General features: G+C 35.9%; 1 protein-coding gene across 1 annotated transcript; it reads left to right on the top strand.

Moving 5' to 3' along the window:
- Nucleotides 1-17,167: 17,167 nt before the first annotated feature.
- On the top strand, nucleotides 17,168-22,650 carry mettl21cb (methyltransferase 21C, AARS1 lysine b). The gene is made up of 6 exons (XM_073855290.1): nucleotides 17,168-17,411; nucleotides 17,650-17,781; nucleotides 19,831-19,994; nucleotides 20,089-20,206; nucleotides 21,202-21,473; nucleotides 22,272-22,650. The coding sequence occupies exons 2-6, from the start codon at nucleotides 17,682-17,684 to the stop codon at nucleotides 22,389-22,391; spliced, it is 774 nt and encodes a 257-aa protein (XP_073711391.1). The 5' UTR covers nucleotides 17,168-17,411; nucleotides 17,650-17,681; the 3' UTR covers nucleotides 22,392-22,650.
- Nucleotides 22,651-24,128: the final 1,478 nt, after the last annotated feature.

The raw sequence follows: 24,128 nt of genomic DNA, 5'->3' as shown, positions 1-24,128 counted from the left end.
ACCAGTAGTTTTATTAATTTCGCGCGGAATACAGTTCATGAAATAGGCTCTAAATGAAAAAAATAACCGTTTTAAGTAAATAATTGTGTTCATTGTAAATCTGCTCATCTAAACATACAAGGCGGAACCAATCGATCACAGAGAGCGATCGCTGCTGACACCGTCAGCAGCACTTACATTCAGATTACAATAATATTTCACATTATTACATTCAGATTACAATAATATTTCACATTATAAGTGTTTTTATATCAAATAAATGCAGCCTTGGTGAGCAGAATAGATTTATTTAATTATTTAATATTATTTATATAATAAGGCTAGTTTGTGCAGTTACATCTATGTCAATTGAGCGTTAGAAGGGATTAAAATTGATTGTGTTATGTTCTGTAATTGTTGTTAATAAATCTGTCAGAAGAAAGTTTGTAAAAGTTTGACTACAGTAACCATATCTAACCAAGCTTCAAGTACCAAGATAATTATTTCATTTATTTCTCTGAATTCAGAATTCAGAACTGTTCATTTATGCAGTTTATGCTTTATTTATAGGTAGCATAACTGTTACCTTTTTGTTTACAGTTCTGCATATATAATATGAAAAACCTAGGAGACTTTGCTGTAAGAGAATTAATCATGTTTTTGTTTTCTTTTCTCAGGTCCGGTCAGTACCCACCACCCTTCCCTGTTAACATCACCCACACTTTATACTTTTTCTTAGAAAACCAACGGCTCTTTTAAGAGCCACTTCAATAATCAACTCACTCACTCTCCTCAAGTAAGTATTGCTTTTTAATTTTATAATCTTGCCCTGCTTTGTACTTCTTAAAGTCTCTTTCACTCTCTCCCGTTTACTCTTATTTTTATTAGAAATGCCAGGCCAGGGGTCAACAACTAGAAAGTGTGTGGTCTGCCATACACAACTAAATGTAGCTTGCAAAACCTGCAACACATGCAAGGTAGAGCAGCCACATAAGCTTCGGGTAATAAAGAACTGAAGAAATGTGATCAGAAGCGGGAGAGCTGGGTGCATGATGAAGATATGGAAGATATGCTGGTATGAAATTGCGATTATTGTTTTATATACATACATACATACAACATATATATGTTATTTTGCGTGTTTGTTATGTTTTGTATTGGTCAAGGCCTGGAAGAAAACCAAATGCTTGGGGGTCTGAGGTTCTGACACCCCATTGTCACTTGACTGAGACATCCATTACATGCTTGGAAAGATTAAAGAACCTATTCAAGGTAAGATTATTTTTTTATGTATTAAAAATTACAGGTAAAAATGTGGTGCCTTCTATCAACTAATGTAGTACTCAGCTTGTGATTGATGCTTTTAGTTTACAACTGACTTTTGACAAATGTGTCACACACCACGTGTTGAATGCATGCTCGAAAGTGACCCATGCAATTTAAAGGGATAGTTCACCCAAATAAATAACATTGTCATTATTTTCTCATTCTGACATTGTTCTAAACCAGCATGAATTCCCTTTGTCTATTGAATACAAAAGATATTTTGATAATGTATGATGATGTTGCTCATTGACTTCCATAGTATTTAAAACAAATACTATGAAAGTCACTGAGTACTGTCAACTGCATCCTTGCCATCCTTGCTCATCAAATTATCATCTTTAGCATTCAAAGGACTAAAGATACTCATATAGGTTTAAAATAATGAGTGAGTAAATGATGACAGTGTGAACTATTCTTTTAACCCATCTTAGTGAGTAGTAAACACACACACACACACAGAACAGTGGGCAGCTACAACTGCTCTCAAGTGTTGGGAGAGGTTAAAAGCTAGCTAGCTTTATGTAGCTGATCATGTTTAAGTATCAATAAAATAACATTAATAACTCCATCTGCTTGGTTGTCAGTTTAATCTAAAATAAAATTAAATGCACACACCAGATGATCCAGTCCAGACACAGGACGACAGACGATATTAAACTAAGCTTGAACTAAGCTTGAACTCTAATGTGGATTAAAGGGTTGACATTTTATTCTACAAATGCTTGCAAATAGGGCTGCAGGATAAATTGTCCTGCACATCTCATCAGTGAAGTCAGTTCTTTGATTAGCAGTAAATCACCATCACCTGTTTTCAGATGGAGCAGCATTTACTACACAAAGCTGTGTTTCTCTGAAAAGCTAGGCAATATCCAGTTCATTGTCACAGGCAATTTGTCAACGATGATAAATGCAATATTGCGTAGCTTGTCAGTGTACTTCGCTTTGTGTGGTAAATGTTGCTCCATCTGAAAGCAGGTGATGGTGATTTACTACTAATCAAGCAACCAGTGTCTGCATCTAGAGACCAAACATTGGCACTGATGTATGTTAAGATATGTCAGTACAAGTTGTTTTTCTAATTAAAACGCTCAAACATGCATTTTACTTTGGGACTAGTATCAACTCTGACCAGGAAACCACCCCTAAAGGTGATAACACTGGTCCTATCAGAGTAACTTTACAATTGCATATATCATTTGTTTATAACATTAACTATCACATTGAATTGGTAGACACTGTAAATAGTAAATATTGTAGTTATACAATTTCAGTATACCAGTAGAACAAGTGGCACAATTGGTCAACATCCAGACTATCAAACATCCATCACATTTCTATTTTAAATTATTACTGTTTGGTAGAACAATAAGCACTTTTTACATTTGTAAGGTCTACATCTCTTGTTACTACTGTGGCTGCAATTTATTATGATTATTTTAATTGTCGTTTTTCTCTTAAAATAATTGTTTAGGTGTTTGGTCTATAAAATTGTTAAAACGGTTGATCAGTGTTTTCTAAATAATTCTGTATTTCGAAAATGTAGGCGGGACCTCACAAGGTGTTGCAGAACAAGTCAATAAAACCTCATCAGCCCGAGTTGAATCCAAATGGACCAACCTGATCTCCAGGTACCAGTGGCCCTGCCTCATACCAGAGCAGCTCCAACTGGACCACCAGCAGCCCTTATTGCACCACCAAAGTCCCCAATTTGACAGCCAGTATCCCTTTTAGGACCCTCAGGACACCATGCAACCCCACTGCAGCAATCTGGGAAAAGAAACCCATTACCCAGATGGACCCCCAAGAGCCTCCCCAGTTTCTCTTGGAAAAGGTAAGCAAAAAAGGAGCTTTATGAAGTGCATTGAAAATAAATTCTAAGCTTTATAAAAAACCATACTCTTACTTTGTGTCATGTGAAACTGTAATCAAATTAAGAGTCCTGGGATCCCTGCATTCAAAGCATTTGGAATAGGAGTTGCAGAAATTTATATTTATATACAGTGGTGGTCAAAATTATTCGAACACCTGACAGATCTGAAATATTGATTTTTTTGTTTGTTTCCAAAACATGATTACTTTTCATAACAATGGTTGCTTTGAGCACAACAAATATCAGATGAGGTGAGTCGTACTGTTTTTATCCACTTTTAACTTTATTATTTGGTATGTTCACCTTTTGCAGCAATTACAGCAGCACATCTCTCTGGCATAGTGTCAATATATTTCCTCAGAACTTTATCGGTAATGTTATCTCATAGCCCATGTGGGTTTAATAATCTGTCAGGTGTTCTAATCATTTTGGCCACCACTTTAAGTAATGAAAACAGCATTTCATGAATTTTGACGAGAGGTACCATCAATCAAATAACAGTTTTGTGTGTGTTTGGCAAATTCCATGAAATGCTGTTGTCATAACTTAAATCATGCCTGTGTTTGCCTATATCTAAGACATCGTTTTGGTGGGCTCCAATTAGGGGTGCAATATATATTGACTCTGTACCTTTATCACAATATTTCATTGCATAATATCATAAAGAAAAACTGCATACTTTCTGTTGACTGTGTGGCTTAGTTGCGTTAGATTTAGAGCCCACTTGGAACTGCTAATGATCATGTTTCATTGGCCAGTTGCCCAGTCACGTGCAAGTGTCCATGCAAGTATAAACTGTCTATTTGAGAATATAAAGCTTTGGAATAATAGGCTATTTTTTGTTGTGATTACTTTACTGTGATGTACAAGACCTTTTGCGTCCGGTGCTCACCGTGTGTAGCCTTTATGAAAATAAGTTTTTATTATAAACTGGACTAATTTTCATAACAATTTCTACATTTTAAATGTTTCTCTGTTGTTAACAGATGGTGTGAAAGAAGGCTTTCCAGCTCTGACTACAGTGCGGCCAGATCAAAGGAAAGGTGTGTTGACAACGGACAGTTAAATGACTTTTAAGCTAAATTTGAATTGGTTGATGGGGAAAAAGATCACAATCTAACTAGATGAATCAGCAATGGCCTTTAAATTCAGGAGGGGATATTTATGTAGTAGGATGAATCGCGCGCGATTATTAATGCAATATTTCCCCTCTTGTCAGTGAACTACGGCTCTGTGTAGTAAATGCGCTCCATCTGAAAGCAGCTGATGGCCATTTACTACTAAACAAGGACGAGATTTACTGACGAGATGAGCATTACAATCACATGCGATTAATTGTGCAGCACTAGTATGTAGTGTATTACAGTCTGTTGTGAATTAATGAACGGTACTTATCTGCAGTGTGGAAACTGTTGAACATGGTGGTTCTTGCACTCTATGGGAAAGTACGGATTTGATTTAAGGAGTGTATATAAAAAAAAATGCAGACTATTACTCCCATTCCATTTTCTAAAATGTATTATTCAGAAATTCTGAATGCCCACACAATGTGACAGGGAGACAGGATTTTTACTCTGTGAAGAGGGTTGCCAAATCCAGAGTTATTAAGGTTAAATGTAATACAACTCAAACAATACGCAGGTTATATAATGTTCCAGTTGAAAAGGGATGATATAGTTTTTTTTTGTTTTGTTATTGATGTAATGGTCTTAAACTTATTGGTAAACACAGTAAATATTTGAAACTAAAAAAGTCCCACTGTTTTTTAGGGCCAGAAATGGAAGCAGGTGGAGTGGGAGCCGTGCAAACTTTGGTATGTACAACGTCTCAGTCATGCCAATGAGAAGTGGCATGTTCACTGTTAATTTTAATCTGTTGTCAGTATATCTAATTGCCACTAACACCTACTGTCCACAATTAACATGCAAAACAATTTAGGCAAATAATGAAATTAAGGTAGTATGCCCAAACTAAATGGCCTACGTGAAGTCATAGTTCTGAGGATTTGTCAACCCATTAAACTCCTTGTAGAAGATTAGGTCGAGACAAAATGTAAGATTTTGGCATCATTGCAAAATCAGCTTTCCTTGTCTCTAGGTATTTATATAGATTTACCTTGCTCATGTGCTTTTCTTTAAAGTCTCATTCTAGTCAAGAATTGTATCAGTTAAAATGCATCTTTGAACATCATAATAAAAAATAATAATATAATATAATAATATAAAAAAAGTTTTGCTTGTCACATTGTATGCACAGATCTATGAATATGCTAATCTACTCAGTTGCACAGCTAAAACATCTGTATGTAGCATCTACTTACATGTATATGGTCTAAGACCAGTGGTCACCAATCCTGGTCCTGAAGGGACGGTGTCTCTGCAGATTTTAGCTCCAACCCTAATCAAACACACCTGAAGGACCAGGATTGGTGACCACTGTCTGGACGCGTAACTGCTGAGCTTAGACTATATATACACATACATACATACACACATTCATTCATACATGCATACATACTACTGATGCACGCGTTCAACTGTGTTGATGTGATTGGTTATATTATGTTTGTGACGTTGGAAACGCAGGTGATTTTAAACTACGGGGAATTAGACTGCGGAATATTTTCTCCATATAATTAAAGACAAAGTTGTTGAATAATGAATTTGCACATGGCTTGTCTTTAATTGTTAAAAACACCAAATTGAGACATAAACAATGTTAACATTGTGATTCATTTATCACATATGTTGTCTTAAAGTTAAATGTGAACTTCACATTCCTCTCTTTGGAGTTACCAGAACAAAATGCAATAAGTCAAGTAATGCTTTAACACAAAATTGATGTAAAAGAACAATGAAGGCTTTCTTTTGCATTGTTGACTTGCATATCCTACTGTGATTTAATAAAACCCCACCAAAACACAGCTTTAGGAAAACAGCTGAAGTTTTAATGTGTGTCTTAAAGGAAAACACCACCATTTTCAATATTTACTATGTAACTTAGACAAATTAATACATATCTTTTTTCAATGCATGCACTTAATCTTTGTACAGTGCTTCTTGAATGCTTTAGCATTTAGCCTAGCGCCATTCATTCCTTAGGATCCAAACAGGGATGAATTTGGAAGCCGCCACAACACTTCCATGTTTTCCATATTTAAAGACTCTTACATGAGTAGTTACACGAGTAAGTATGGTGGCACAAAACAAAACATGGAAAGTGTGGAAACCATGGTAGTGTTTGGTGGCTCCTGGGTTGAACCCGGTTTGGATCCTAGGGAGTGAGTGGGGCAAGGCTAAATGCTAACACATTCAAGAAGCGTTGTACAAAGACTAAGTGCACGCGTTGAAAAAAAGATATGTATGTATTCATCTAAGTTGAGGTAAGAACATAGTAAATATTGAAAAACTGTGGTGTTCTCCTTTAATGTGTCTACAGTTTATTTGCCCAACCAAACATGTAATTGCATTTTTTCTTTTTGTGTTACAGATAAAAGAAGTGGCCATTGGAGTGGGTGGCGGATGGGGACACTTGTTAGTGCTTCGGCATCTTCTTGGGGACCTGATACAATAAGAAGCACTATTATTTTCTCTGTGTAACTTGTTTTTCTTTTATGTTTTAAACAAACCATTGTTTCCTGGACCCTTTTATTGCTCCTCCTTTCACTTGCGTTTTTGCTCTTTTTTGGATATTAATACTGAATACTGTTAAAACTGTTTTGCAACCAAATTATTGTCAATTTAACTGTTTTAATTGATGTTATATCCTACTGTGATGTAATGATGTTAAGTGCAGTGAGTCTATTTACTTTACTTTTTTCAATAAACATTGAGGAATTCATTGGTTTCTTTATTTTCACACACACACTATTTATTAAAAAGTCTACTTGGTGAACATTCAAGACAACATAAAATGTATTTGCTCAGAGAATAAAAAACATCCATAGCTGCTGATCCTTGTATTATTTATAGGAAAACTGTTTAGTTTCTAGAAAAAAGATATTTTGTTCTGCCTGTCTTGTGTTGTAAAAAACAAATCAATCATCCATTCTAATTGATCACATATTTTACCTACACATTTTATCTATCAAGCAATGGAAATGATGTGGTTTAGAGCACCTTAATTTTTAATGTTGATAGACAACTCTATACAAAGCTTTTTTTACTTGAAGATTGATGGTGGGAAATAAGTAATTGTTTATACATTTAATAATTTTGCAGATGCTTTTGTCCAAAGCGACTTACAAATGAGGTAGCATTAAGAGCAACACAAGAACAACAATACATAAGTGCACCAGAAATAGTCTCAGTATATAAACTAACAATACATAAGTGCACCAGAAATAGTCTCAGTATATAAACTAACAATACATAAGGTGTTGAGTAATCACACCATCATTTAAATGTTGCCAAATGCATTGTGAACTTCTGAGCAATAGAAAAGTTTTAAAACATCAGTGTGTCATATAATAGCTCTTTAAATTAGATGATGATTCTGAAAATAACCACTTACCCATATGTGCACAGACAAGACATAAAATTAAGAGGATGGACCCTGGAGTTCTGCAGTACATTACTTGAAGCTAATTGGGATGTGATCAGCCCCCCTCAACTGTTGCTGCTTTGAGGGCCATCTATAATGACACTGTTATGAGGCCCACAGTAGTGTTTGATTCAAATAAGAAAAAATTTCATTAAGGAATTGAATACTATGTCTGACAAATGCACTGGACCATTTCATGTCTTTGAAATGTGTGATACAAGGGCTGAGTGGGCAGAGTGAAATTAAAAATGTTGTCATAGGACTAAACCAAATATACAGTTGCTTTGATATATTGACCTCTGAACTATAAAAATGATGCATATATGTGAGTCTCATCATTCAGAAAAGGAAAGGGACTACAATGATGAGACAAACTGTTTTACAAAGCCCTTGAACTCTTCCATCATGAGAAGTACTGGTGTGATCACTAGATAGCATCACAAAATGTGATACAAATTAAATTTCACTTTGCTGTCATGTATAATTATTAATTCTGACAACACTACTGTGCTTCACTTCTGCATAACCCTAAATGCATACTCATGCTGGTATGCTGTTTTTTTCCAGCAGGGAAATGATGTGTTTTGGTGCTGGTTTGCTGATGACCAGCATAATTCCCATGCTGGGTTGGTGCTGGTGGTCATCGCATACCACCACCAATCCCATGCAGGTCATACCAGCAAGAACAGCATGCTATATGTTGTGTTTTGGTGCTGGTATGCTGGTGACCAGCTAAACAAGCACCAAACCAGCATGGGAATTATGCTGGTCTATGCTGTTTTTTCCATTAGGGTTTAATATTCCAGACATGAAAAACACTACAAATAATTTCCCTGTTGCAGTGTAATATAGACTGTTAAATATGTAGTTCTTAGGTTTGCAAACTAGGGTTGTAAATAGACCATTTCAAAAGATGTAAACAGTGGTCCAGAAGCACTTCCTGTTTCAGTTTTTTAACACTAGATAAATGTTGGGATAAATTACAACCAACAGAACATATAGAACTGAGTCAAAAAGTTAAACAAACATCTTAAAGATAATGATATATAGCCTATGTGTAAAATAACAGTCACAAACTGAAACAGGAAGTGCCTCTGGACCAGTATTGTTTACATCTTTTCAAAAGAACTATAGTATAAAGTGACTTTCTAACAGACATGCTATTGCCAAACAATAAAACATATTGTAAGAATTCAAACGAGTTCATGCTAGTTGCTAAGCTAACAGCCTGACCACAGACACATATAGGCCTAAGTAAGGTAAACGTATTGGGGGGAAAAGATACTGATATTGCTAAGAAATCATTTAAAATGTCATTATTTATAATTGTGTTTCAGATTGAAATTTAAGCACTAAATGTTAGGGGCTGGCTATTTATTTCTATCCATCCATTGCTTATCCGTTTGGCTGGGCTACGGGGTGTTTGCTACACCCTCAAGTCGGACTGGTCACCATCACTGATTTACTAATAGAAACAACACTCCAGAGAAATTTTAGGGTCTAATTATCCTATTGTATTCTTTGGGTTAAGTTTAGTATGTCTAACTTTTAGGTTTTAATACAGAAAACACAGCAAATAATAAAAATAACTTTATTTACAAAGCATTTTCCCGTGCTGACAAGCATTTAATCAAAGACCAAAAGCATTCACACATACTATATGTAAATATATGTATTTATAGTATACATAACTTAAAAGTTAATCATCTTTGAACTGTCTAGTATTAATACCCTACTATTATCTAGAGCAAAGTTATGCAGCAGTGTAATGAAAAACTTGTATTAATTATAACAACTATGCCATAAATAATACAACACAACTGTATACTAACTAATTAACACGTTTTTATTAATATTTACCCTGTATTAAACTATCATATATTTTTAAGGCATAAATAAATAAAGCAGTTTTACATCTCTTTTTCAAAACAGGGAAAAGTAAACAATTTTGCAGGTACATATATGAAACAGTTTAATAATTACCTCAAGAAAATGGCATTGTAAAACATTTCCTTTCATTGAAAAGGTAACAACAGTATTAACTCATGCATCAAATATGGGTAGGTTATTGATCAGTCATTTATGTAAAGTATTTCATCTAATGACATACAGTTAGTTCACTCCAAAAGTATCCACAATCACTGTGAAAAAAACTTGATACAGTATAAAACTATATAACAATAATAGTAACATATGTAACACAGGCAAAATAGATTTGCACATTTTTCTACAGTAAATGTCATTATGTTGACAAGATGATATGGGCACAGTTTGGTGAAGTAACCACTGCAAGAGGATTGTGGCATTTGCAAGTTGTAGCAACACAGTTGACTGTAGGAGTAGTCTGTGAAATATCAGAGGTGGATGGGAAACCTAATAGCTAACCTGCTGCTTGTAAACGGAGATATGGATTATCATACCAAAACTTATTTAACAGTAGTTTCCCATCAATCTATGAGGCTAATGTTGCTTACAGACTGCAGGAAACGGTTGTCTAAAATAAAAGCACTGTATCAGACATCCATTACATTTCCAAATAGTTTTATGTTTTCCATGAAACACACCTGCAGTTCAGTGTGACACACAGTCTAAATGCATACACCAGTTCAGAGTTCCAAATCCAAAATGTCATCTGAACTCTCATAATCCAGCTCTTTGTGGTCCTCCAGTATCTCCTCAGGCTCATCCTCCAGCAGAGAAACAGCATTTGGTCCTAAAGCAGTGTTCCCCACTCCCAACCCCGGAGAGCCGGCGCCCCGCGGAGCCCAGCTCCAACCCCAATCAAACACACGTACCTGTGATTTTCTAGAGATCATGAAGACATTGATTAGCTTTCAGATGTGTTTGATTAAGGTTGGAGCCAAAGTCCGCAGGACACCGGCTCCCCGGGGCCGGGAGCGAAGAACACCGTCCCAAAGCCTGGCTGTAACTTGAGCAAACTTGGAACTTCTCTACATCTGCAAGCCTTTTCTGAAGACGACACAGTAGCCAGCGATGACACTCTTCACTTAAACTGCCTAAAAGGAAAAAATTGAAGGGATGCATGAAAATACTTAGAGGTTTTACTTGAGGCTTATTTTGTACATTATGTTAATACTGCTTTCATTATGAAGGTCCAATTATATTCCTAAAGATTTCACATTAGTATTACTAATTACATTATACTATATTAGGAAATAAATCTAAATACCTCCATGTACTCCTTTCTAAACTATATAAAACAATTGCCATGCTTTCATTGTGTCTTGATTTTCTTTGTTTCTATTCTATGTAAAGAACTACAGATCATTAAGATCCAACCACAAGAAAACTATAACGCAACACTTCAGGATCTAAAAATGAGTGGGGTTTTATTGTCGTATTTGCTATTCAGTGTGTCTAATCATCTAGATTATCTGTGATTTTTATCACCAAATGACAAAGGAACTTGATTTCAGAATGTAAAACTAACATGTGTCTTGAGACTTTTGTAAACCTTATTTATAGAAACCAATGGCATGTATCATTGCAAGATGGTAATAAAAGTTAACCTCTTACCACTGTTTTTGCCTGAAGACATTTCTGATATCATTTTCCTGATGTTCCTAGCCAGGCTTCTGAGATAGGTGCGGTGCAGTGGTGTCTCATCTCCCTCATCACAATGATCTTTGCTTCTTGAAGGCGCACTTTTGAAATCTTCTTGGTGAGGGTGTTGCTGGATTCTGAAGTCACACAAATAACAACATCTTAAACACAATTTTGACTGGTATATTCTGAAAAGCAAGCAAAACAAAAGCAGTGCATGTACAGCCCATAATCTGGTGCAGGGTGCAAAATATTTGATTCAGAAAGTCGGCTATGAGAGGTTAAAAAGAAACACTCACATAGTAAAGATTGTCTCCCTTTATCTTTATATCTAGATAAGAAACATTTATTTGCTGCATATGAGCCTTTAAATAATTCTCCTTATATCACATGTGGTGTAAGCCTGCTGAAGACCTAGTTTCAACATCACCCTAATGAAAAATAATGGACTAAATCTTTAGAGTAGCAGTAAAATTAAAATGAATATTGTAATTGTGTCATTCAATAATTTAAAAGTACAGACAAAAAATATTATGTTTGTTCTTTATCTGTTGTTTCTCTCAAAAGCACTTTTGGTGCAAAAGCACATTTGGTGCAATGAGGCACAACGCCAACTGGATGCCCCGTGGGTGTGCATTATTTTCAAATAATTCAAAGGACTGGAGTCAATTATTCCTCTTATACCACAGTTACCACAAACATTGCTCTGGTACCTATTTTTAAGACATTTGACAAGTTAGGTGTGCAGTTATCAGAAATTAATGCATACCCACAGAACATTTCTCAGCCAATCAGAATACAGCATTCAACATACCCCTGGTATAACTGCAATCAACAAAAATGACTAAATGTTTTAGATGAGTTATCAACATTCCAGTGTGATTATAAAGGCTGGCTTTTCGATGAAGACTAAGAAACATTTGTTCAATTCATTTCTGAAGGTTGTGTAGGTCATCACATCTGGTACCTACCAAATCCTAAAGCAAAAAAAATAATACAAGTAAATGATTATGATGTCTTTTAGGCTGTACATGTCCCAAATCAAATTAATGTCTCAAAGTTGTTTACAAGGACACAAGTTTATTGCGATTAAAACAGGACATACCTTTACTTAAATACTTATACATCCCAAAGATTCTCAGTTACAACATTGATTATCACACTGCAATATTGTAAACCAATTTCAATAATGTCCATAAAATACATTACCATCAGTAGCCTTTTGTCTGACATCTTGTACCCACTGATTCACAATGTTCTCAGGACACCCCAGTTCACTGCTCAAATCTTCCCGTCTCTGAGACTCAGCCTTTCTGAAAGAATGCCATAAAAATATGTTTGTCCTTGCAATCTTTAAAAGTGAGAAAAATCTTTGTGTCTATATAACTCAGTCATAATATAAGACCTTGATGTATCTGCTGGATAATGCTGAAGGCCTTCTTGCTTCCGTTGGTTCCACCCAATAGCATGGACAGTTAGCATGTCATTCCTGGCTATTAACAAGACATGTATGTGATGAAGGAAGAAAGGTCCCATTAATGCTTGTGGTATTTCAATTAATCCAGAAACTGACAATTGAGTTTAAAATTTAAGAGAGAACTACATGCCAATTTTTTATGTACTTTGAACAGTTACAGCTTACTCTTATGCAATCCCAAAGTACTAGACAGAAAGAATAAAAAAGTGAAAAAATAAAGACAGGTTTCTTAAAATATTATAAATAGGCATCAATTAGATACTTGGTTGTGAGGCCACAACGAGACAGGTAGCTGTTGACCATTTCGACCTCCTCAACTGCAGTTGTACCAGCACCTTCCTGATTTTTGCCAGATTATCTAACAAATGTGTGACACCTATATTACAACCATAAACAGTTACAGTGTATTAATAAGTAATACAAATACAGTTTCAGATGGTACGATAAAGAATATGCATTACCTGACACTTGGTTGAATGAGCCTTGGCATGCATGACAGAAAGGAAAGGTCTCATCTGCAGTAAAGGTCCGAGTTCCAACATGGAGACTGACGCCTTCTCAAGGTATGGCCAATACTTGCAAGCAATATCTGTTCAAAAGAACTCTCCGTTTGTGGCTGCTTGAAGCTCCTTCTGCAGGTATAGGTGGATAAGAAAATATTACTCCCCGGCACATTAAGAGCTTTGAGTAGCACTCCGTGTATGCAAACAACCACCTCAAGGCCCTCTTCATCAAGTTTGCTTACTTTTCTGTTAGTTTCAAATTACATCACACCAACAGGCATCTTTATAATGATTGTAGACAATAAAGGTTTACTTTTAAACTAAGGGTTTTTCAAGATTCATGGAGCATTAAAAAGTTAATCTCCTGCTTTCTCTACTCCAGTCAGGTACACAAACTAGTTGAAAGTCAGGGTGACAAATTGATATGTAATAATGAATGACCAAGCTATTAAACTAGCCACTTTGGGTGCCAGCACACATTCCCATATCCAAATGATTATTTTTGTAAAACGCACACCTAACCTGCCAATGTCTTAAAATACCCAAAGCAATGTTTGTGGTAACTGTGGTATAAGCAGAATAATTGACTCCAGTCCTTTAAATTATTTGAAAATAATGCACACCTGCTGCGTAGCAGCCCACTGTCAAATATTCCTTACGTATTATATAAGCTCACAACAGCTGGGATACATTAACTATTTAATAAAGCAAAAATTACACATTTCAAATGATGGATTTAAATCAAAAAGTTTATTTTTCCTTAAAACTACAAGAGTAAAAGAACTTACTCTTTTGACTGACGGAATCTGTAGGTTTTTCTGTTGCCATCTGCACAAAGAGCAAGCATTGTTGGGTGTACATGCCGGGCAGGTGAAGTGCTCTACACTGGATGTTTGCATGATCACAAGTGCAGAAATGTGGAGGTCTCACTGTAGGCAATAAACAGACTGAAAACAGAAGTTCAATAATTTGTGAGAAAGCATTAACAATGGGCACAGTAATATAGCTTAGAAAAAATGAGGCTGACAAATCACAAATAATCTGGTAGAACATGGATACCTGTAGCTGAAGCTTTGTATCTCTTCACTTCTGCTGCTTTTTAGTAGTGGACGTCCTTCAGCATTTTCTCCACCTATCGGACATTAAATGTACTCCCTTTAATGGCTGTTGCTTTGCCCTTGGGTTCCTCTGCCTTGCATAAAAGAAATTGTGCCTTGTATGGTAATACTGAAATACAGTTAACTCTTGGGCAGTTCACACAATTATTGCACTCTAAATCGCACACTTTAGAATTATCACAATACTGCAAGAACACAATCTCAACAAATATACTCACCTTGATTTGAGCAAGAAGCATGTCTGATATGAAAATAACACCCTTTGCTCTCCCTCTGTCTTGCTCAGCAGCCATTTCAACAATACTACATTGGTCAGACAAAGAGGCATAGGATAAGTGTTTTGGACAGTGAGAGAGAGAGTAAAATGAATAAAATTACAATACTTGAAAACAGAGAAGCTTGCGAAAGAGTGAGTGAGTGAGTGACCCTTTTACTGTTTGTACACAATGATGACGTGGCAACGTATGCGCACGCAGTTTGGCAACGGAAGCACGGCAAGAATCAGCAGTGAAGCAACACAGACAGAGAAAGTTAGTTTAAAAAGTTGACTTATCTTCTACACAGTTACCAAATCCGTGTACTATAGTGGAGTGGATAGAAGACGTTAGAAGATGGCCAAATACTAAACATATATTATATTAGTGCAACCAAATGCTACAACCAGACGTTTTGATGTGGGGAAATCGTTTTAATAAACTTTCTGAGTTGCTTACACGTTAGAACCACTGGGAAATAACATCACTTCCGTTGCCAAAATGCACACGCAGGCTATTTGATCACGTGGGCTGTAAAAGGGTCTATTGAAATGGCTCTTAAAAGAGCCGTTGGTTTTCTAAGAATAAGTATAAACTGTGGGTGATGTTAACAGGGAAGGGTGGTGGGTCCTGACCGGACCTGAGAAAAGAAAACAAAAACATGATTAATTCTCTTACAGCAAAGTCTCCTAGGTTTGTCATATTATATATGCAGAACTGTAAACAAAAAGGTAACAGTTATGCTACCTATAAATAAAGCATAAACTGCATAAATGAACAGTTGATCTGATGAGAAATAATTGAAATAATTATCTTGGTACATGAAGCTTGGTTAGATATGGTTACTGTAGTCAAACTTTTACACACTTTCTTCTGACAGATTTATTAACAACAATTACAGAACATAACACAATCAATTTTAATCCCTTCTAACGCTCAATTGACATAAATGTAACTGCACAAACTAGCCTTATTATATAAATAATATTAAATAATTAAATAAATCTATTCTGCTCACCAAGGCTGCATTTATTTGATATAAAAACACTTATAATGTGAAATATTATGGTAATCTGAATGTAATAATGTGAAATATTATTGTAATCTGAATGTAAGTGCTGCTGACGGTGTCAGCAGCGATCGCTCTCTGTGATCGATTGGTTCCGCCTTGTATGTTTAGATGAGCAGATTTACAATGAACACAATTATTCACTTAAAACGGTTATTTTTTTCATTTAGAGCTTATTTCATGAACTGTATTCCGCGCGAAATTAATAAAACTACTGGTTTAAAAACGCTAGAACAACTGTTTAGCAACATAATATAATGCAGTCACTGCAGCTTTCTGTGATTAATACATTAGCTGATTATCAAACAGTCATCCAATAATGTTTCTGACCTTAGTAACGTAAAAACCACTATAGATAACTCCATAGTCCACACACGCAAATTAAATGTTATGCTGCACCAACTTTAGGATTTCTTAAATGACCGCACCTGAACAAACAATTATGTCCTAAATATGAGCCAATTGGATTCTGACCAAACGCGTGCACTGACTTGTCTGTTGCCTTAGCGGTGATATTATATTGCTAACGTTGCAACAAAGACTTAACATAAACACAGGATTTACTCAATTTTAGTAACATTAATCACCAAATTTCCAAGAAAGCCTTACCCATGGAGCTCCAGAGCTCCAGAGAACGCATACACTGCGTCGCTTCTCTTGTTGAAGTTGTTGGCAATAAGAAATTATCGCCCCCTATTGGTTATCATCCTTATAAATGCGTGTCATTTTCACGCCTAGAGGAGGCAAAGCGTGACATTGACACGCATCCTCTAGTGGACCAGCGTGTCTATTACACGCTTTAGCGTGATACTGGGTTGGTATGGATGGAAGTTTCTTAAACGATAATCAAAACTTATAATTGGAGGGCCAAATTGCTATATTGCTTGAAAGTCATACACCTCAGCAACTTAGTTACTTGAAAGAATTATTAATATTAATACATCTAACACTTGCAATTGATATCACTTTTAAAAGCAGCAAGCAATAACAGGCAATCCATTAGTGATTTCAACACAGTTATATAAGTTTGTAACACACATTGCTCATTGCTTTAGTATGTTCAACATCAACATGTTTCACTGCCATAGTTCGGTCTCAGATTATCTCTAATGTCCAATTCCATCTGACTGTTAGGTCATCTTTCTCCAAACAGTAAAAACTGGCTTTGAAAAGCCTCCAGGCTTTCATTTACCATCTGTGTTTATAGAGGAGAGAAACAGCTCTCCGAATTCAGAGAGGGGAGCTGTTATTGGACCCCAGTTTTAGCTTCCAAAGTGCCCACATAACTTTTTCATTACTGGCACACACTGACTTTAGTATATCTGCCCAGGCTCAATGTACTGTAAAGGGATATGCCTCCATGGAGGTCCGAATTCAACGCTACATGTGATACGTGTGGACGGTTTAATATATGCACAAACCAAAACACATATGGCCATCTTGTCCTCTTGCATGCACAGTCACAAATTCATAAACAGCAGAACTAGCAAGAGGGATCAACAATGTCAGAGGACAGGATTTTACACAGAGCTGTGGAATTAAGTGGATTTGCCGGTGCTTTAACAAAGTCACAAATGCAACAGTCTCTCTCTCTCTTTTTCTCTCTCTGTTATGCAAGTTTAGCTCAGTGGTTCTATGGGTGGGGCAGAAAGATGCTGCCGCTTTATAAATTTCAAATTGCCCTGAGGATGTTGACTGTCAAGCCTCAGGTTTGTTTTTGTGTTTATGTGTGTGTGGAAATGTTTTGGGATTTATATTGCTGTTGTTTTTTACTGTAACTGGCTCAGTGTATGTTAAGCTTGCAAGGACTAAAATAAAAAAGCATGAGAAATAAGGAAAGAAAACTTTAGATTACAGAAGGGAGTAAACAAACGCTTTGTCAAAGCATTATTCTGAAAAGGGAACATTTTTTTAAAGAATGAACATCTGAATTTTTCAACATGACAGTTGTTTAGCTGCTCCGAGATTTCTGGACTTTCATGATGGATATAGGACAGCCAGGTCAACATATGCAGCAAAATGGACTCATGATGAAGCAGCCAGACTGTGTGAAACCACCAGTAAACATCACAGAAGAAGGTAAGAGTACACTCTTAAAATGCAAGGTTATTTTCAACCCAGCTGGGTCAGAAAATGACAAACCCAGCTATTAGAAAATGTTTACACACTGAAAAAAGTGAAAGGTGGATCTACTTAAAATAAAATACTTCAAATGGTAGACCAATTAAAAATATTTTTTTCAACTTAAATGTTCTCACTTTAAATGAAACATTTAAAGTAAAAACTTTTACAAAATTACTTAAATTGGCACATTTGTCACTTAAAAAATTTAAGTAAAGAAAAAAATCTAAGGTGTTGCCAATTAGAGTATTTTATTTTTGTTAATCCAACTTTTACTTTTTACAGTGCATTTGAGCCAACAATGGGTTAAAACAACCCTACATAGGGGTATATTACACTTCATTGGGTTCGGTTTTGGTACACAATCCTGGGTAACACTATAATAAGGGTCATAAATCATGATGAACTAATAACTAAATTAATTCTTACTATGAACTAGTGATGAGTTCAGGCATGCACTAATCATAATGAAGAGTCATCATTAAGTACACATTTTGTTAAAAAAAAAAAGTGGTTTCCTTCATCTCAGAGAAATACAATTTTGTGACTTTTCCTACATTATCTATCTAAACGTAACAAAAAAAAATGGGCTTGATTCGGATGTTCTGAAGGTATGTAATTTTTTTATCAATCTGGTCTTTGGGGTAAATGTGACCCCAATTGAAAATGAATGGGAAATGAAAAAAAAAATTCAATTTGTCAAAAACAAAATCAATACATTTTTCAGCATAAATCGGAGCGCACCAAAATACATTGTATCATTTTTCAGTTAGTGCGGTCTGTGTTCACATATATATATTTTTTACTTTACTCGAAATGCCGCACCGTACGCCACGTGACAACGGTCAGCGCTGTCATTGGTCTCTGACAGCTCTTACCGTCTCATGACCACCCCCACGTTTCCACGACAACCAGCCTGACAGGGAGAGCGCAGCTATCAAGATGTGGAGATAAACGATGCACGTCTTTGCGAAGTTTCTTTGCAAAATTGCGTAGCTGTTCTATTAAAGCCTTTCTCATGGAGCCGTTTGCTAAAAAGCCCGTAATGTCACTATTTGTGTGTGGAGGACAGCTATGCATTTATAAAATCATCAGCTCAAACGTAAAGGAGACAGCGAATCTCTCTGCAACGGACCAGATTGGCTTGTTTGTTGTTAACCCACAATATAACACCCGGCTCACGTCACAACGGAAGCCCAGTGGCTCAAACATGTGGAGAACTTCCTGTATTTGGTTCGGTCCGAGGTCCGGCAGTGTTCACACCACAGGTGGGTCGCCCCAGAGTTCGGCAACAGCCGCTCCGAGACCACCTGTTTAGAGCGGTCTCGGAGCGGCCGTTTAGTGCGCACCCGAGTGCGGCTGTTGTGTTCACACTGACCCAAACACACCGTACTCGGAGCGACACGTCATTTGGGCCGACCTAAACAGTGTATATGTGAAAACACCCTAAAACAGTAATTCCTTTAGGTTTATCTCTAACCAGCAAAAGGTGGAATTCTACACCTAACACCTAGATCAATATGGAGAAACAATTTAAATTAAATTTAGATAATCATCTAAGTGATTTTTTTTTCATAAAAAATCTATATTTCACATGCAAGCTAACTTTTGTGGTAACAAAAGTACTTCAAATCTCTCAAAACACAGCTTTATTGTATAGATGAAATGTAAACACAAAAATATATATTATTTGTATTATTGAAAATAATCATAATCGGGAACAAGGACCAACAGGAAACAAGGACCACTTGAGGGTTAAGTAATCTAGGTCTCAATTCATTATGATTCATGGACCCTTATTATAAAGTGTAACCCAATCCTAAATATTTTTCTTTCATTTTGTTATATTGTTTTTTTAACATCTTAAAAGGTTATTTCTGGGATTAAATCCTGATTTTCAATGCTTTTTTTAAACCCAGATGTATTCAGGTAAAGATTTACATTCATGCAGGTGTTCAACAAATTGCATTATCATTGCTGTTTTACTGGCTGATGTTTAATTTTCAGAGGACATGGAGAATGAAGATATGGAGAAAGAGACACCGGACAGGCGATACGCTTGGGAGCCCAGCATCTTCTATTCTCCTGGGAACGAGACCTTTTTCTTCACTGGGCAGGAGATCAGCATCCGAGAATCACTTGACTCTTTTGGTGCCGTCATCTGGCCAGGCGTAAGAAATCTTGTTGGCTTTTGTACAAGTATGTTTGAGAAAGGGAGCTTCTTTGGCTTACGTACTGATTTCATGTGTTTGCACGTGTGCGCAGGCTGTGGCTCTTTGCCGGTACTTGGAGAAGAACCGGGAACAGGTTGACCTGATGGATAAGGCGGTGCTTGAACTTGGAGCGGGAACAGGCTTGGTGTCCATTGTAGCAACTTTACTAGGTAAGATATGAAAAATATGTTGATTTTATTATTGACCTTTAAAGGGATAGTTCACCCAAAAATGAAAATTCTGTCATCATTTACTCATCCTCATGTTGTTTTAAAACTGTATGAATTTCTTTTTTCTGATGAACACAAAAGATATTTTGAGAAATGATGGTAAACACACGCATATAGGGCCTCATTTATAAAGCGTGCGTACGCACAGATTTGATCGTAAAGTGTGCGTAGGCAAAAATCCACGGCAAAGTCTATATTTATAAAAACCGTCTTTGACGTGGAAAAGTGCTTAGCGCCACGTCAGGGTCTGAGCAGACGTACGCACTTTTGCTTGTCTGATTGCTGCAGGTTTTTGGAAAATAAGCCATTCTTGCTGTTTGAAATTGTGTTTAAACCTTGACAAGCGCTTTTTTATATGTCTGACATTAATTACGCATCGTTTAAAAGCGGAGATCTGAAACTGCTCCTCTGCGCGCAGAAGTTCAAGTTAATTTGCCATTTCTAGATTTGAAAGGGGTACGTGCGTTTTCTGTGCGTACGTTCGGTTTATGAATCACACGTACGCATTTTTGATAAATGATCGTAAGATATAAAGTAGGAGGGTTTCTACGCAGCTTTTTATAAATGAGGCCCATAGTGTCCATTAATTTACATAGTAGGAAAAAATATTTTGGAAGTATTGTGATAAATGAAGAAGAAAATGTTTTGATAAATGATGGAAAGCACACAGTTGACGGTACACATTAAATGCCTTCATAGTTTTTATTCCTACTATGGAAGTCAATGGACACTATATGCTCTGTGTTTACCATTTCTCAAAATAGCTTTTGTGTTCATCATAAAAAAGAAATTCATACAGGTTTAAAACAACATGAGGATAAGTAAACGATGACAGAATTTTCATTTTTGGGTAAACTATCCCTTTAATGATGTATTTGACCAGTTTTAACCTCACTAACATTTATAAAGTTTCATCCATCCTTTGTTACACAAAGGTGCCTGGGTCACGGCCACAGATCTCCCCGATGTCCTGAGCAACCTAAACTTCAATCTTTCCCGTAACACACGGGGACGTTGCAGGTACACACCTCAGGTGTCACCACTGAAATGGGGTCGGGACGTTTCACGTCATTTTCCCAGCTCTGTCTACCATTACGACTACGTGATGTGTGCAGACGTGGTCTATCATCACGACTATCTGGAAGATCTACTTATCACCTTGCAACACTTCTGCAAGCCTGGCACCACCCTGCTGTGGGCGAATAAGGTCAGACTCGGTGTCTATAGGAGTACAGCACACCCTGAAGTGATATATAGCACAATATAAATCACACATGCTTCCCTCTGTAAATGGATACGACCACGTGTCGGTCATGTTATTTCAATTAACTTATATTTTTAGCTAACATACTAGTTTTATGAGAGCTGCCATAGCCTCTGTATAGTCACATAAACTATAAGTCAAAAGCTTGGACATGCTTCTATGAATTTAGACCCTTTAGATGTAAATATCTGAATAGACAAAATGTAAATTGAGCCTGCAAAGGAATTTCTATGAAAAACTAAAATTTTAGAAATTATAAAAAAAAGTGTTTGTGTGTGTGAAAGATAACTTATTTCCCATTCTTTCAATTGGCCTATGATGACTTTTAATATTATTCTAATTGAAATCAAATAGGAGATAGTAATAAGGTGTTTCTAAACAGATGCCTGGTATAGTATTAAAGGAATAGTTCATGCAAAAATAAAAATTACAATTATTTTTAATTATCATCCTCATGTTGTTATAAACCTGTATGAATGTATTTTTTTCTAATGAACACAAAAGAAGATATTTTGATAAATTATGGTATACAGCTAACCATTGACTTCCATAGTAGGAAAAACAAATACGATGGAATTCAATGGGTACCGTCAACTATGTGCTTAACATCAATTAACATAAATATCATCTTTTGTGTTTATCGGAAAAAAGAAATTCATACAGGTTTAGAACAACAGAATTTTCATTTTTGGTAACTATCCCTTTAAAGACTTGGCTGTCCATGTTTCATTTGCAATATAGGTACGATTTCAGTCTGACCTGTGCTTCACTGAAAACTTCAAAAATGCATTTGACACCACATTGCTGGAAGACATCCCACAGGAGGAGGTCAGGATCTACCAGGCCACAGCAAAGAAGTGAACAAAATCAAGCGAGAAAGAGAGAACCTAAAACAGAGAGAATTTAAAGGGGCAGTTCACCCAAAATGAACATTCTGTAGGCATTTCGTCACTCTCATTTTGCTACAAACCTGTATAAATGTATTTGCTCGGCTGAACACAAAGGAAGATATTTTGAGGAATGTTTGTAACCGAACTAATCAAAGGCTCCATTGACTTCCATAGTAGAAAAAACAGAATACTATGGAAGTCAACAGAGCCTCTGATATATTCCTCAAAATATCGTTGTGTTCATCAGAAAAAAAGAAATGAATACAGGTTTGTAACAACATGAAAGTGAGTAAATGATAACAGTTTTAATTTTTGGGTGAACTATCCATTTAAAATCCCATTTAAGATCCCAGCAACACTGAAGTGACGATGCTCCACCTGTGGGCTGGGATGCAAAATTACAATCAATGAAGACAACTGTTGAGCTTTATCACTTTTACTAAAGAAGATACCAAATGTACAATAACCATGATTCCTATGTATTTTTGTGTTTGATAACTTTAAAAATCCATGTAATTTAAGTCTATTTATTTATTAAACATTACTTGCATGTTTGATTTTAAATCTTATGTAAGTATCATACATACTTTCTTCTTTTTATTAAATAACTTCTTGCAACATGGTTTATGTAAGATGCTCAAGTTTTTTTAGCCTAAACCACTGCATTCATAAAAGGAAATAAAACAAATTCAAATGATAAAGAAAGCAACTGCAAATATTATGTATACATTAGGCTAGTCTAAACAGCCAAAACAGACAAGCCCATGGGAGAGGCCATTCAGGAAGTAAGGCGGCTTGTTTACACGATTTACATTGGAATAATGCAGAAATGAGAGCCGAAATCCTGAAGTAAACTATTGAAATGCTTATGACTGTGCACACTACCAAATAAGCTTTTCAGCATTTTAAATAAACTTTAGTTTATTAATACTTATTTGATGTGACTTTTTATTGCATCTGGCTGCAGTGATTTAGGTTAAAAATCTCCTGCTTAAATAATTATTTGCTTCTTTCAAGGGCCATTTCCATGGAAAAGGGAAAGCGTGTGTTCCCAGTTTTATAAAGCTGCTTTAAAGCAATGCAAAAAAAAAACGCAATAAATATGTGACTTGATAAAGGTTTTTCAAAAGGTTGAAAACTTTGTATATTTTAAACTTTGTATATTTAAAATTTTTAAATGTTTTTAAATGTTGTTAAAAATCCCACGTCCAACACAAATGTCCTAATTCAATAAGAAATGTGTGACTCTGTACCACAAATCCAGTTATAAGGTTTGTTTGGATAAGACATTGGCTGAGATACTATTTGAAAATCAGGAATCTGAGGGTGCAAAGTATTTAAATATTGAGAAAATCGTCTTTAAAGTTGTCCAAATTAAGTCCTTAGCAACACATATTACCAATGGTTAATACATTTTTATATACATTTATAGTAGGAAATGTATAAAATATCTTCATGGAACATGATCTTTACTTAAAGGTGCAGTGTGTAATTTTTAAAAGGATCTCTTGACAGAAATGCAAAATAATATACAAAACTATATGATCAGGGGTGTATAAAGACCTTTCATTATGAACCATTATGTTTTTATTACCTTAGAATGAGATGTTTTTATCTACATACACAGAGGGTCCCCTTACATGGAAGTCACCATTTTTGTGTCACCATGTTTCTACAGAAGCCCTTAAAGCAACACTAAAGAACTCTG

This window comes from Misgurnus anguillicaudatus, chromosome 17 (genome assembly GCF_027580225.2).
Source record: "Misgurnus anguillicaudatus chromosome 17, ASM2758022v2, whole genome shotgun sequence".
NCBI lineage: Eukaryota > Metazoa > Chordata > Actinopteri > Cypriniformes > Cobitidae > Misgurnus > Misgurnus anguillicaudatus.
The sequence above is the reverse complement of the archived record's forward strand: the minus strand, read 5'-3'. Positions and strand labels throughout refer to the sequence as shown.